Source organism: Mustela putorius, unplaced genomic scaffold, assembly GCF_011764305.1.
Source record: "Mustela putorius furo isolate JIRA1106 unplaced genomic scaffold, ASM1176430v1.1 tig00003836_pilon_pilon_pilon, whole genome shotgun sequence".
NCBI classification, from domain to species: domain Eukaryota; kingdom Metazoa; phylum Chordata; class Mammalia; order Carnivora; family Mustelidae; genus Mustela; species Mustela putorius.
Genome location: NW_025421989.1, coordinates 31,395,121 through 31,411,390, shown reverse-complemented (window position 1 = coordinate 31,411,390; position 16,270 = coordinate 31,395,121). Strand labels below are relative to the sequence as shown.

Genomic DNA, 16,270 nt, shown 5'->3' with positions numbered 1-16,270 from the left:
TGGCAATGTTTTAACAATAAAATGCTAGGATTTGAAAAGTTAAAGGGAAGCAAAGTTGTGCGATAGACATAATAAGATCTGTTCTCAAATCTAGGTTCTTTCACAAGATAGCTGGGTGAGGGTCAAAAAGAGAAATAGAAGTACTTCAATTTCCTCTGCTATAAATTCAGAATTCTACTTCACAATGTAGATCTCTTAAACAGATTAAGTTAGTTAATGTATTAGCAAATAAAGCAAACCTACTCTTAAAGAAAGATGGGCATTTAAAGATTCTCACAGCAATACCATTTTCTAGTGTTAATGTTATTTCTTGACAAATAATTAAGTGTTCCACTCTTTAATCTTTCTTGCTAGATTTTTCCCTTATTTAGTCTTTTTGGGTCCACTGCCTCATGTATTTTACTGCACATGAATCACTGGGGGATACTTAAAAACTACAGATGTTGGTTCCTTAGATCCAGAATGAGATCTGAAGTTCTGCCTTTCACACCAGCTCAGTGTCAGTCTGGACTAGCAATCTCAGCCTCACAAGGGAACCTGTTAGACATGCAAATACGCAAGCCGCACCCAAGACTTACTAAATCAGGAACTCTGGACATGGGGCTTGGAATCTGTTTTAACAAGCCTCCAGGTAAGTCATACATACCGTCAAGTTTGAGAACTGGGGTTCTACAGTGAGGGTTCTCAACTTTGACTTCCCATCAGAATCACACAGGAAGTTTTTTAAATTTGCAGTGCTTAAGTGGCCCTCCAGACAAACTATATCATAGGCTATGGGTTGAACTGAGGCATGCATATTTTTGAAAAGTTCCAAGGTGAGGGGCACCTGGGTGGCTCATTCATTTAAGTGTCTGCCTTCAGCTCAGGACATGATCTAGGAGTCCCAGGATCAAGCTCTGCAAAGGGCTCCCTGCTCAGTGGGGAGTCTGCTTCTCCCTCTCTCTCTGCAGCACCCCCTGCTCCTTCTTTCTCTCTCCCTCACTCCATCTCAAATAAATAAATAAAATCTTTAAAAAACAAAACAAAACGAAACTTCCCAGCTGATTCTGGTTTCCAGTCATGAGCAACACTGCTCTGGGGGATGGGGTCGGGGGGCGCCACCATATCCATTTGATAGATAAGGAATTTAGAGGTTTCTTTCATTTGGCTTAAATTTGAATGTTTAATTACTCATGTTAACTTTCCCATAAAACAGCTAAATGTTTCATTTTGTTCTAAAGTTATTTGAATTAAATTTGGGTACTAATTAGGAAAGATATAATCAGTTTTGAGTATAAATAGATATGTGTTAAGTATTTACGGGATTTTAAAAAATATATAGGGGCGCCTGGGTGGCTCAGTGGTTTAAGCCTCTGCCTTCGCCTCAGGTCATGATCTCAGGGTCCTGGGATGGAGCCCCGCATTGTGCCCTTTGCTCTATAGGGAGCCTGCTTCCCCCTCTCTCTCTGCCTGCCTCTCTGCCTGCTTGTGATCTCCGTCTGTCAAATAAATAAATTAAAATCTTTAAATAAATAAATAATAAATTTAAAAATGTATAGAGTACCTCAGAGTCCTGACATGACACATTCCTAAATATGAACCTTCAGCTTGTGTTTGTTATTTTAACAACGAGGCACTACTAACTCAGGTTAACCTTCAGGTTACCTGAAACATGCAAGTGAAATCAACTCTTGAATTTACAGAAGTAAACACGCTGTTTGAAGTTATTCATAGGAAAATATTAAGCTCTCTTTGGCTTCCTTAGAATTTCTTTGAAATTAATCTCCAAAACCATAACTTTGATTCTTTGCAAGGTCTAGGCCACTCAGACGGTGAACTTACAAAGCAAAAAGATGGCAAGACTTCATTCTCATAATTTTAAGATCCTTCAAGATGTAACTTTCCCTTCTCCTCAACCTGTTGTGCAAAATAAGGGATTACAACATTCTGGCACCTCTTAATCAATTTGTTCCCCTTGTGAATTCCCAGATCAGACACATTTTCAAACACAAAAACAAACATCAATACTGAAACACAATATAAGGGATTTGGAGACTCTACAAAGCAATTCTTAACCTTATGACAACTGTCCTGCCCCCATCCTTCTTTCCCTCACCCCAGGGTGGATCTAATCACTCTTTTAATAGAAGAAAGTCCCTGTATCTGTAGTAGCCACTGGGATCATTCTGGAGATCTAGAATACTGATTTTAAAACTAGTACCAATTCAAGCTCACTTCGGCAGCACATATACTAAAACTAGTACCAATTCTAGAACACTTACTCAGTTATTGCAACATGCTGGCACAGGGACTGTTCTAAGCAATTTATAAGTAGTTGCTCATTAAATTCTCATAATCACCATCTGCTCAAATATCACATCCTCAGAAATGTTTTATCTGTCTGATATATGGAGGTATCCTTTACTTTCTATCTCATTAAAATCATAGTTTCCTTGTTAGTTTGTGATATGGTATTATTTATCAATTTTTATCTCCTCCAGTACAATGGAAGCTCCATGAGGCCAGAAGCTTTGTTCTGACCTCAGGGCCAGAAAAAAAAACAGGCTTATTACTGTTACTTTGTAAATACTGAATGAATGAGAAAAAAAATCTACTTGAGAACCAAGAAGGCTTTTCATGAAAAAAGGGATAATTTTGGAAGCACAAGATTTTGGTGATAGGGAATGACTAGCTGACCTCATTGCCACTCAAAAGTCATGATCACTACTTTTTTTCACTGGCTCAGAACCAAGCAATGGGTCTTCATGTCATTCAAGGCAAAAGTCCAAATCCATACAATAACCTCAAAGGCCCCACTGGGTCCAGTGCTACTGTTAACCTTCCCAACTCTTTCTCATAAATGCCTCCCTTGGGCTCATTCTACTTAGGCTACACAGGTCTCTTTGTAAGCATTCACCTTGATGACTGTGCATCAGCTATTCCCTTGGTCTGAAAGGATATTCCCAGGTATCTTTCTAACTTGACCCTCTGCTTCACATCTCTCAAATCCCACCCTCTTAAGGGGAACACTCCTTATCACTCTATATTTTACTGAAACCCAGTCACTCCCTCTCTGGTACCTCCCAGGACCTGACCTGGCTCTTTGTTTTCCTATAGCCTCCACCAATAATCACACACCAGACCTACCCTTATTATTGTCTCTTTCCTCCTGCTAGACTCCAGGCTCATGTTCTGATCTCTGAAGTAACCCCCTAGTGCTTAGAATAGTGTCTGGTAGGTGTCTGGTACATGGTGAACATTCAGTAAATACTTGCTGAATAAAGGAATAAATGAATGAATGTCTCAGTCATTACTCATAATATCAGACTGCTAACTGATAATAGTGTTAAAAATATTTGGGTGATTGGATCAGAACCTTGCTTTGATTGTTCAAGGCCACTCCTGACTCTGGGCTGCACTGAATTACCCAGACATTCTTATTTCTCTGCTCCAATTTAAATGTTTATCACTCACCCAAGACAGAGGTAATTATGATTTCTAAAACTGTATCTTCTCCTTACTTATTTTATATTTATGGTTTCCTGATTAGAGGCTACCTACAGACATTTTAGACATTCACTAATTTTACCAATAATCAGCTAATACTTTCTCTTCAAGGTAGATTACTTCTTAGGATGCTTTCCTTAAATCCTATACCTATGTAAGGGATTCCTGTTATCCTATTCAGGTGATTTTTCTTTATCTACTCCCTAATTCTATAGATATAACTTATTTAAGACCTATATATGTTCTGGGGAGCCTGGGTGGCTTAGTCATTAGGCATCTGAGACTATTAGACCTATAATACTCTGGGGCCCCTGGGTGGCTCAGTGGGTTAAAGCCTCTGCTTTCGGCTCAGGTCATGATCCCAGGGTCCTGGGATCAAGCCCAGCATCGGGCTCTCTGCTTGGCAGGAAGCCTGCTTCCCTTCCTCTCTCTCTCTGCCTGCCTCTCTGCCTATTTATGATCTCTGTATGTCAAATAAATAAATAAATAAAAATCTTTATAGACCTATAATACTCTTTGACCACATCACCACCCTTCCCATAGATACACAACCTCCATTCCCAGATTTTGTGGGGAATTCAGAGAAAAGGCAAGTAGGGTGTGCAACCACTGACATGAAGACACATGAGTGTGGAGGGGGCAATTATTAATGGCAGCAAGCATATTAGCAGGAATAATAGTGGCTATAATTTATAGCTCTTGGGCCAGCTAATCAACCCAAATGTGACAAAGTCTAAAGAAGGAAACAAAGTAAGAACACATTCTTAGGCCCTAAGGGGAACCAAAGTATGAAATGGTCTTACATGAGTAAAAGAAAGCAAAAGATGAAGGAATGGGTGTTTTATTTTGTACTGAATCCATGTGCTCCAATATGGACAAATCGGATGCAAAAAGGTAAAAAAAAAAAAAAAGGGATTCAATTTAGCATGATCCCTGACAAGTGCAATTTGTCCTTTGAGATTTTACTTGGGAACCTATGTAGTCATTCCCGATTTACCCGCTGCCCCAAGACATTATTTGCTGCTCCTACTGTACTGCCTTCTGTATTCACTTCTTGGCACCAAAGAGTATATAAAAAACACTTATTTAACTGATAATAGTGTTAAAAATATTATTTACTACACTGACCTCCATCAAGGAAGGGCCCCTTTCTAATTCATCTTTTCTTACCCAAAAGATTGGGTGGAGCACACATGGATTACCCACAATAAATATAATAGATGAAAACAAATAAAAGAATAAAATGTATTCCAAAGAGAAATTCTGAAATGAGAAAGAAACTCTTGAGGAATTTCTTGGTGGAAGACTTCATTTATCTCAATACCATCAAAGGTGGAAAGTCTACAGAAAGAAAGGCATAGACAGCTATGGAGCTGAGAAGGGACAGAAGACCTGGTCATATGCTCTATGGGAAACGGATAAGGAGTTAACAATGAATGCATCAGTAAAGGGATTTATCAGAATTAAAGTTCCATGGAGTGCTTATGATTCTTGTTCATCTGAGTGCATGGGAGAGCCTTTTGTAGCCCAACTATGGTTTTCAATGTTTCTAAATTACTTCTAAAAGCTCTGTTTATCTCAAACTTGTGGAAGGTTGAAATGGAGCGTGGCAGAAAGTAAGGTAAGAATGAATGGTGGGGAAATCCAGGTAAGAGAAACCAGTCTCAAGGCCGAAAGGAAACACACAACAACAAGAAAAGATAAAAAAAGATAATCAAATATAGCAACCCCCCCTTTAGAGACTGTTTTCAGGTCTCCTTACTGTCCTATTTGCTGATCAGAAGTGAACACTGGCACAGTCAAGTCTATTCATGCCCCTGTTAGAGGCGTTTGTATCTTTGTCCCAGAAGCAATCTTGTCCGTTTAGTATTGAGTCAAACTATTTCCTTCCTTACCCTGTTAATGTGGTCTGAGGCTTCATTAGCTTTAAGACACTCATGGATAAATTATTCATGGTTTTTACAGGTGAGTTCAAAGGTCCACCTTACATAGTGCTTTGGGCTAAGTGTGAATTTGTGGACTAGAGTGCAGTAAAGTTAAACTTTTATGAACAAGGTTGGTACTGTACAGAAAGACAGAGTGTCTCCCAGGACAGAGGCACAGAGTTCAGTGCTTGATAGGAGACTAAAGCAAAACCATTAAAAATTTGTTTTTAAATATCAACAAAAAACAGACCATTAGCATCAAAAGAGAAAAATGGGAGTCCAAGTGGGATAACTTGGATGATTTTATCCACCTATATATGCAAGAGACACAGAAAGTGGAGTTCTGGAGAACTCCATGAGCTGTGTCCTAGATATGGCCACACTCTGCTCTGGACGTAATATTTCAATAGCATCTGTCTCCCCTTCTAATTCATAACACAGAAATCAATCCTTTGACTACGAATATACCAAACAGTAACAACCCCCCTACAAGTCAATAAATGATCACACTGAATACATACACTGACACTCATCTTTAGTGTTCAATCCCCTCTAATGCTACTTCTCACTACAAACGTTTTTAACAAATTATATTGCTTGACCCATTAGCCTCTTACAACCTGGGGAATCAAATCATCTCAGGGTGTAACTAAAAGTGGAATTTCTGATCCTACAAGGTAAGAAATCCAGAAACATGTTTTTACCAGGGTATATTTGAATTTCCCCAAGTCTGCTAAAGCAACATGCAACAAAATTGCATTGTTCGGAAACTCGTTATGCTGATATTTCTCATTTTCATTTAATATTTATTTTACATTTCCTTGGTTCCGGTTCCTGTCCAGTTATTCAATGATTACTCATTCGGGGAATTTCCCATAATTACAGAGGAGATAGGTTCTGTTATTACCCCCATTTTACGGAGGAGAAAATGGACAGGCTCTCAGAAGATAACTTCACCACAGTTAAGAGAGCCAGGATTCAAACCCACACAGCCTAGTTGCAGGATATGCTGCTAACCACTGTCAAGCTGTTTCTCACGGGAGCAATGCTACATTTGGAACTTTAATGTAGAATGTCATGTCCAAAGTCATTATTTCAGATGTCACCCCTTTCAATATATCACAATAGTGTAAAACATAAACTTATCATTCTTCACTGTCAGATACAAAAGAATATCTTACCAGTTATTTCTGTTATCATAGAAAAGAATATCAGTGAAAAACGACACAGGTTTAGATGATCTGAAGCTGAGGTGGCAGGTGAGTGCTGCATTCATTCCACTGGGAGACCCTGTGATGACTCTGCCTTTTGGCAACGTCACAGAAAGAGGATGAACCTCGTCGCCATCAAAAAGTCTTGCTGTGGGAATCTGGACACGTAACGTTGAATCTCTGTTTGAAATTAAAAAAAAAAACAAACTCAAAATACATGCAAGTAACTGGATTTAAATGTGTCTTCCTCTGGGGGCGCCTGGGAGGCTCAGTGGGTTAAAGCCTCTGCCTTCGGCTCAGGTCATGATCTCAGGGTCCTGGGATCGAGTCCCGCATCAGGCTCTCTGCTCAGCAGGGAGCCTGCTTCCTCCTCTCTCTGCCTGCCTCTCTGCCTACTTGTGATCTGTCTCTGTCAAAGAAATAAATAAAACTAAAAAAAATTTTTTTAAATGTGTCTTCCTCTGGTTTTTGAATCACTGGAAAAATTAAGCAAGAAATATTTGCAATAATATGCCCAATTATTAAAGATATTTTTGCGTCATCTCTTATTTTCTGGTCACAATATAAGTAAGATCGATAATATATTAATGTGACCACATAGATGATCCAAACTTCCTTCTGACTTCTACGAATTAAAAAAGAGGATTAAAACACCTGATTAAATACGTGTTTTTATCAATAGTCATGATATAAATAGTATTGTCCTTGAATATATCCTTTAAAAAATTTATCAAAACTTACCAATTTGATAGCTAAAGCTTTAATGCATATAGACTAAATATAATACTCAGAGATGCATATACACACAGAAAAAACTTTAATGTGGATACTATTAAGCACTTCTATACATGTCACGAATAGTTTCTAATCATTACAACTAAAAAATTCCACTTAATCTTCACATATTTCATTATATACCTATAATTTACTTAACCAATCTAAAGTGTTCATGATTTCTAATACCACAGTATGAAGAATTAACCTTTAAATCTAACACTTGATAACTTTTAGCTGTCAGCAAATATTTAGCCATATTACTTTTAAAATTTTATTATATGTGTAGGCTCCTATAACAAATAATAAGTGTTATCAAATGGGAATCATATTTCCCTACTATGTTAATTACAATGAAGATCATTCAGCTAATTAACTAAAAATAGTAAAGAAAGATCTCAATTCCAATTACTTAAACTGATACGGTTCGTTGCATAAAAAATTAAAAATGTAATTTATAAATCAGGTTTGCGTCCAATTTTGTTGTTAATAAGCTATGTGTCACTTGGTAAGTTATTAATGCTGTTGATCTTATTGTGCATACAATGAGAAGACTGGGTCATATCATGTCTGCATTCCCTATTACATGTTCTTTTCATTATACCATATTTTTCAAGATCCAACTTTTGACTTGAGATCATTTTAAAACTGGTATCTTTATACATTCATTCAAAAGTTGAAAGAGTAAAACATTAATCCACTTATTAGACAATGTTTCTTGATTTTAAAAAAGAAAACTTTTTAGCACAATATAATTCAAGCCACTTCTATTTTCTGTTTAAGTGACAAAGACTAGTATCTGCTTATAAGATAGGGTCTTGAAAGAACTGAAACCCAAAGTTGTCTAGTTAATGTTGAGAAACTATACTCCTGTCACCAAATTGCATCCAGAGCAAGCTCTAAAGTGTACGTAAGCAAACATCACATCTTGCAGGCCAAATGTTAGAAACTAGAGGCTGCTTTGGGCTCTACAAGTTGAATGATATCCATTTATTTTCAACTATCACATCACACTTGGAACTTTTTTCACTGGACCTCATAATAGTTAACTGTAAAATAAGAGACTGAATGAAGAAGCTCTGAGGTAGCTACAAGATCTAGAAGTTGATGAAAATAATGCTTACAGGCAATTTACACTGGTGTATAAACCCTCACATTTTGTATCACTTTAGCATGTCAACTAGCTACTCTATATATCTACATCTTTATAGATAGGTTTATATGTCTAAATAAAAATTAGTTTGGCTAATTAATAAAATAAAATAACTTTGGCTTTCCTTTTTTGTTGTTTTATATAAAGGATATCAATACAAATAGTCTTTCTTGAGTTTCAAAAAAAAATTTACCTCAATAGTTTGTTTCTAAGAGCTCTGAGATGTCTCATGAGCTGAGGTTCATCCATTTCACAGCTATAGCTAGATTCATGTACACATATACCACAAACTATAATCCTTTCACCAGTCACAGGACATTTGTGCAGTTCCCAGGTTTTGCTGTTCTGAATAATGCTACTATGAAATAATTTCAAACATACAGTACATGCATGCATGCGTTTTTCTTGCATATACTGTGAAGTGGAATTACTGGGATGTGAAATATGAAGATATTACACTTTGCGTATTATTATCCAGTGTGGTCCTAACTCATTGACATTGTGACTAGCACCTGACTTCTTAATGTTTATCTACCTATGACAGGCAAAATGTTTATCTTATTTTTGTCTCTAATTTTCATTTCCAAATCTACAAAAAAGTCAGTTATATGCTTTCAGATGTTCATTATCCATTTATGAATCCTCTTCTGTGAAGTACTTATCGGGAGTTTTTTGTCAACATTTCTTTTGAGTGATTTGATATGTTTCTAACTAATTTTTATCAGTCATTTATTTTATTCTTAGCATGATTTCAAGTCCTATTTAAGAAATTCTTCTCCACCCACAGATGTTGAAATTTTTTCCCAAAATATTTTTTAAATTTCTTCCTTTCACATTTAAGACATCAATCCATTTGTAATGGATCTTTGTGTATTATGTGAAACAGAAATCCAGTTTGAAATAGTCCACACAGATAATCAATTTTTTCAGCACCCTTTACTGGATAGTAACCCATTTTCTCCACAGACTGTCAATACCATTTTTATCAAATATTCACTACCTATTCATATATGGGCTTTCTGCAAGTCTCTTTATTCTATTCCTTTGATCATTTTTATCTATTGGCACACCACTACCATATTGGTTTAATCTTGATATTTGGTGAGGTAAGCACTTCTTATCTTATTCTTCTTCAGGAATGGCTTGGCTATTCTTTTTCTTTTTTTCAAAGATTTATTTATTTATTTGAGGGGGGGAAGGGGAGAGCAGGAGAGTGGGGAGAGTGGCAGAGGGAGAGGGAGAGAGTGCCAAGCAGACTGGATGTTGAGTGCAGAGCCCAATGTGAGGCTCGATCTCACATCCCTGAAAATTCAAGACCTGAGCTGAGATCAAGAGTCGGAGGCTTAACCAACTGAGCCACCCAGGCACCCCAGGGCTATGCATTTTATTTTTATTTTTATTTTTTTAAAGATTCCATTTATCTATTTGACAGACAGAGATCACAAGTAGTCAGAGAGGCAGACAGAAAGAGAGGGGGAAGCAGGCTCCCTGCTGAGCAGAGAGCCCAATGCGGGACTCAATCCCAGGATCCTGAGATCACGACCGAGCCGAAGGCAGAGGCTCAACCCACCCCACTGAGCCACCCAGGTGCCCCAAGGCTAAGTATTTTAAATAGTGAACCTATATGTGTCTATTTTGATGAACGACCTTCATAGCTTTAAATTTTTACCTGTAGATTCTTTTAATTTCCTATATGTAAAATCTTCTAATCCTTACATATTTTATTTCTCTGAATTTCATGCACAGACTATGTTTTTCAGGAAAATGTATTAGAGAGGCAGTGATAATGGGCATCCTTGCCTTTTCTTTTTTATCTAAATGGAATTAACTTCTGTTCCAGTAGCCAAGGTAATGTCTCTTCTAGATACACGATAGAAAATTTTAACAATTTAAGGGATATCTCCTTTATTCCTGATATTAAGAGTTTTATCATAAATGGTTTTGGAATTTTACCAAATGCTTTTCTTCTGCAACTATGGAAGTGATCATGTCATTATTCTCTTTAATTTGTAAATGTGGGAGATGAAATACAAAGGTATTTTGGGTTTTCTAACATTAGACAAATCTTATAGCACTGGGATATAACCACTGGGATGTCATGATTTATTAAAAGATTTGTATTATGTATGTAATATACATTATACCAATAAGTATATATAGTTTAATTCACTAAGGATTATTGCATCTATAGTCATAAAAGAGATTGGTCCATAATTTATCTTTCTAATACTGTAATTATCTGATTTTATAATAATATTTTGACTTCATAAAATAAATTAGAGTACATCATATCTTTAACACTTGTCTAGAATTTCTACAAGGTTTGAGAAACCAGTTTCTTGCAAGCTTAGTAAAACTTGCCCATAAAAATATCAGAAGATGGTTATTTTCCTTCTAAGAAGATTTTAAATATTGATTCAAAGTCTTTCAACTTTCTATGTATTACCAGTATGGTTTTACTAAATTATATTTTTTCTACAGGGGTTCCTGGGTGGCTCAGGTCATGATCCCAGGGTCCTAGGATTGAGCCCCCCATTAGGCTCTGCTCAGCAGGGAGCCTGCTTCCTCCTCTCTCTCTCTGCCTGCCTCTCTGCCTACCTGTGATCTCTGTCTCTGTCTGACAAATAAATAAATAAAATCTTAAAAAAAAAAAGATTACATTTTTTCTACAAATATCCCATTTCATTGAAGTTTTCAAAGGTGCTGGAATAAATTTACTCATAGTATTTTCATTATCTCATTTGTCTCCACTGGATATATAATATGCCCCATTATTCTTAATACCATTTAGTTGTATCTTCTGTCTTTTTGTTCCTTATCAGTATCACTGTATCAGTACCCACTATATTAGTTTTTCAAAGAACCAACTTTTGGGTTCAGTGAGCCTATCTTCTATATACTTGTTTTCTATTCCTTTAATTTCTACTTTTTCATTTTATCTACATTCTACATCCCTTAGGTTTAATCTATTATTATTAGTTGAACACGTGAAACTTCTAATCATTTTTTATCTACTATCAGCATTTAAGACTACACATCATCTAAATACCATTTTTCCTGCATTCTGTAAGTGTATTTATTCGTTTATTGCTTAACCACTGGAATTTAATATAACAGATGGAATTAACTCAACACAGATGCAGGCCTAATTGTCTAAAGAAAACAACAGAAGTTACTATGTGTTTCAAGTTAAGTTCTCAAATTTAATACTCAAACACTATTTATATCAGGGAATGTTATCATGCTTTGATGTATGGTACTTTAATTATTATTTATTTGCAGAATTCAGTATGATATCTTCTTTGGTTCCCTATAGTAGATTCTTTTAGGGGGCCCTGGCTGGCTCAGCCAGTTGAGTGTCCGACTCCTGATTTTGGCTCAGGTTATAATCACAGGGTCATGAGATTGAGCCCCTCTGTCAGACTCTGCACTCATGATTCTGCTTGAGATTCTCCCTCTGCCCCTCTGCAACTCATGTGTGTGTGCATGTGCTCTCTCTCTCTCTCTCTAAAATTAAATTAAAAAAACAAAATGGGTTTTTTTAAAGTTCCAAATGTATGGCAGATCTGTTAATATTTTAATGATTTTAAAATTATAATTATTATCAGAAAACATAATATATATATGATGTCAATTTAAAAAAAAATGTGTTACATTTTAGGGGCACCTGGGTGACACATTTGATTAAGCATCCAACTCCTGGTTTCAGCCCAGGTCATGATCTCAGGATTGTGGGATTGAGCCCTGAGTCAGGCTCCATGCTCAGTGGGGAGTCTGCTTGGGATTCTCTCTCCATCTCCCTCTGCTTACCCCCCATCCTGCTCATGCTCTCAACAAAATAAATCATCTTTTTTTTTCATTGTTAAATTAGAACTATAGAATGATACACTCTCAATTTTTGTAAATACCTCCTATACGGTTGAGAAAAATGTCTACTCTGTAACTGCAGGGTGTGGTACTTTATAATACGACTTTTAGTATTTTTAATAATATTAGTATTAAATGAATGAGACTTTTAAAACACCATTTCCAAGTTTTCTTTATCAATACATGTATTTTTGTCTTTTGGACTCATCAGTAATTGAGATATGTGTTGAAACATCCTATAGTGATGAAGGACTAGTCAATTTCCCTGTATTATTTTAATTTGGGGTTTATATATTTTAGTTGTGCATATAATTTTAGAATTCTGATAGTTTCTGATATAAAAGCTGTACCTTATATAATTAATGTAGTTTTAATATTAAAAATACATTTTACCTCTTAAATAAGGTTATCACATGTAAAATTAATACTGTTATCCAGGTTTCTTATGTTTAATCTGCTGTAACTTCTCCTAACTTTTCGGTTTGGTGGTTCTCAGCTGGGAGTGGTTCTGCATCCCAGGGGACATGTAGCAATGTGTGGAGACAATTTTTTTTCTGTCATAACTGGGGGAGGATGCTATTAGTTAAAGACCAGGGAAGCTGCTAAACATCCTACTATGTACAAATTAGCCTCCAGTGAAAAAAAAAAGCATCTTTCCCAAAATGTCAACAGTTCTGAAGTTGAGAAACCCTGCTTTACTTCACTCTTTCTTGTCCTTATGTTTCACATATACTTCTTTTAACAGATAGTTGTATTTTTTTTTCTTATTTACTCTAACATTCTCTATCTTTTAACTAGTCAGAGTAACTTATTTACATTTAATGGTCTTACTCAACTGCTTAAGAGTTTTTGCCATCATTTTTGTTTCAGTTTTTCCTTGCTTTTTAAAGTATGCATCTCTTTTTCTCTCTTACAAAATTAACCATGATTCTGTTGGTTTCTATAGTGTTTGTATAGTTATATACAATCTTACGTTTTGTGGATGTCCTTAAAAATTTACCCTACATACATTGTTTAAAAATTCCTGCAAGCTGAGAGACTATGGACTCTGAAAAACAATCTGAGGGTTTTGAAGGGGCGGTGGGTGGGGGGTTGGGGGAACCAGGTGGTGGGTATTGGAGAGGGCACGGATTGCATGGAGCACTGGGTGTGATGCAAAAATAATGAATACTGTTACGCTGAAAAAAAAAAAGACACCTTATTTAATGCAAAAAAAAAAAAATTCCTGCAAGTTATATTTGGTTCATTTCCAAGTCTATGTTATTACTATTTTTTTTAAGATTTATTTATTTTTTTGACAGAGAGAGAGAGAAAGAAATCACAAGTAGGCAGAGAGGCAGGCCGAGGGAGAGAGGAAGGGAAGCAGGCTCCCTGCTGAGCAGAGAGCCCGATGTGGGACTCGATCCCAGGACCCTGAGATCATGACCTGAGCCGAAGGCAGCGGCTTAACCCACTGAGCCACCCAGGCGCCCCCAAGTCTATGTTATATACTTCCATGTTAATTACTAATTTTTATAACGTTATCTTATTTTACAAAATTATTCATATTCTGTGTCTGATAATTCCAATATCTGAATGACTTAAGAGTCTAAATTTCAAGATGGGGGGCACCTGGGTGGCTCAGTGGTTTAAACCCTCTGCCTTGGGCTCAGGTCATGATCTCAGGGTCCTGGGATCAAGCCCCACATTGGGCTCTCTGCTGCTCAGCAGGGAGCCTGCTTCCTCCTCTTACTCTGCCTGCCTTTCTGCCTACCTGTGATCTCTGTCAAATAAATAAATAAAATCTTTTAAAAATAAATAAATAAATTTCAAGATGGTTGTTTGTACTCTAAATGTAACTCTAAATGATGGTATCTTCCCTCCTTATAAGTTTTGCAATACTTGAGACTACACTCATGTCTGGTTGACAGCAATTGTGGAAACTGAAATATGAGCCAAAACTGAGGACAGCTTCATTTAGAAGAGAGGTTCACAAAGTGTGGTCCATGCATCGGCAGTGTAAGTATCATCTGGAAACTTCCTAGAAATACAAATTATTACATACCATTCCAGGCTTCCTGAATAATAAATTCTGGGGATGGGAAGGAACAATGTTTGTTTTATAAAGCGTCTCAGGTGACGCTGATGTACACCAACATTTAAGAACCACTGGTCTAGAAAAGATTTGCTTGCTTCTTCTGAAAGGTGGAAGGATTCACTCAACGTGAACTATTTTAGCCTCCTCCAGCGTCACTGGATTAATCCAGGAATTTGAGATTCTTTTCCTACCTTGAAGAAGTTGCCTCAGGTTTTAAGAATAAGCCTACATTTTGCAGATTATTAAAGCACACCACTCCTACTCTGGTTTCTGCTTATAAGTATGTACTGATTTGGTCTAGTCTGATTTGAACCCTTTGGAGACCTCCCATATTCCTCAGATGCCAGCAACTAATTAATTGCCTAATTAATTAATTAAACACACACATAATTTACTTGTTTTGTAATGCAAGGGTACATAATTTATCTAGGGCAATATGCTATTAGGGTTTGGACTGTTGATAAATTTTTTAAAAAATGAAAACAGACTGCATTCTGCTATACTACGTACATGTGATAGGCAGAACTCTGAGATTGTTCCCAAGAGCCTTAGTGTATATACAAACTCTGCATAATTCTCACCCCTTGGGTGGCAGAATGCGTAAATATGATACCACTTTGGTGAATCAGCTGTGTTATACAGCCATGGTAAAGGGACTTTCCATATGTAATTAATATCCCAAATTAAATGAATTCAAGTAAAGCAAAAGGGACATTATCATGGGTGGATTAGACCTAAGTAGGTAAGATCTTAAAAGAAGGGCTGGAGGTCAGATGAGTCAGACAGATGGTACACTTCTGGCTTTCAATGAATAAAGTCCCATGATGGGTGGAGGAATGACATGGTTAGGATTTGAGGGTGGCCTCTAAGAGCTGAGAGTGGTCTCAGCCAACAGTGAGCAAAAAAATGATACCTTAGTTCTACAACTAAATGTATTAGTCCTGCCAACAACCAGAAAGACTGCAGGAGGACTGAGCCTCAGATCAGACAGTTGCTATAGTCTGCACCTTGACTTTTGCCTACTGAGACCATAAGCAGTGGATGCAGCTAAACGAACCTGGACTCCTGACCCAAAGAAACGATGAGAGAACAAACTGATGTTTTATGGCACTAAGTTTGTGGTAGTTTGTCACACAGAAATAGGAAGCTTGCTTTTTGTACCACAAAGAGAGATGTATCAAGATTTTTTACAAGAAAATAAAATGACTAATTGTGAAATAATTAAGTGGGGTTTAAGAATTTTTAAGTTAAATGTACAGTTAAATATTCTAACAGTTCATTCCAACTATAGAAACAAGTCATTGCTAAAAACTCACATAACAAAGAAACAAACAGAAAAGCACATAATGAAAATGTGGTAAATTCACATTAAGCATTTACCTGAAATAGTTTTGAGGTAAAATGTTGATATCCATCACAGTTTTTACACCCAGAGGAACAGGAGTGAAAAATATGAACGGAGGGTCAAACAACAACATGGGTGATTTCACCTCTCCGACCAAACATAACATTCGATAACAAACTGGATTATCATTTAGATGAATGGGAATATCAGCTGTGTATTTACTAGGATGATCTAATAAAACACAATTTTAAAAATATCTTAGATTTTTTCACATACCAAAAAACATATACTTAGTTTAAACCTTATTAAATATTAAAATATGCTATGAAGTTACAGCTCAGTGGAAGATAGATGACCCAGAAACTGGAATTATCCTGCCACAGAACTTAAAACATAAAACGAAGTGTCTCTGAATCAAAAATATTCTAAAGT

At 36.5% G+C, this 16,270-nt stretch overlaps 1 protein-coding gene across 1 annotated transcript in view; it reads right to left on the bottom strand.

Moving 5' to 3' along the window:
- Positions 1-16,270, bottom strand: part of CFAP47 (cilia and flagella associated protein 47) — a 529,980-nt gene that overhangs the window by 376,893 nt on the left and 136,817 nt on the right. Inside the window, exons 26-27 of the mRNA XM_045089444.1 lie at positions 15,874-16,069; positions 6,593-6,802 (exon numbers count right to left, since the gene is read on the bottom strand). Coding sequence (XP_044945379.1) covers positions 6,593-6,802; positions 15,874-16,069 — 406 coding nt within the window. The remainder of the gene's footprint in view (positions 1-6,592; positions 6,803-15,873; positions 16,070-16,270) is intronic.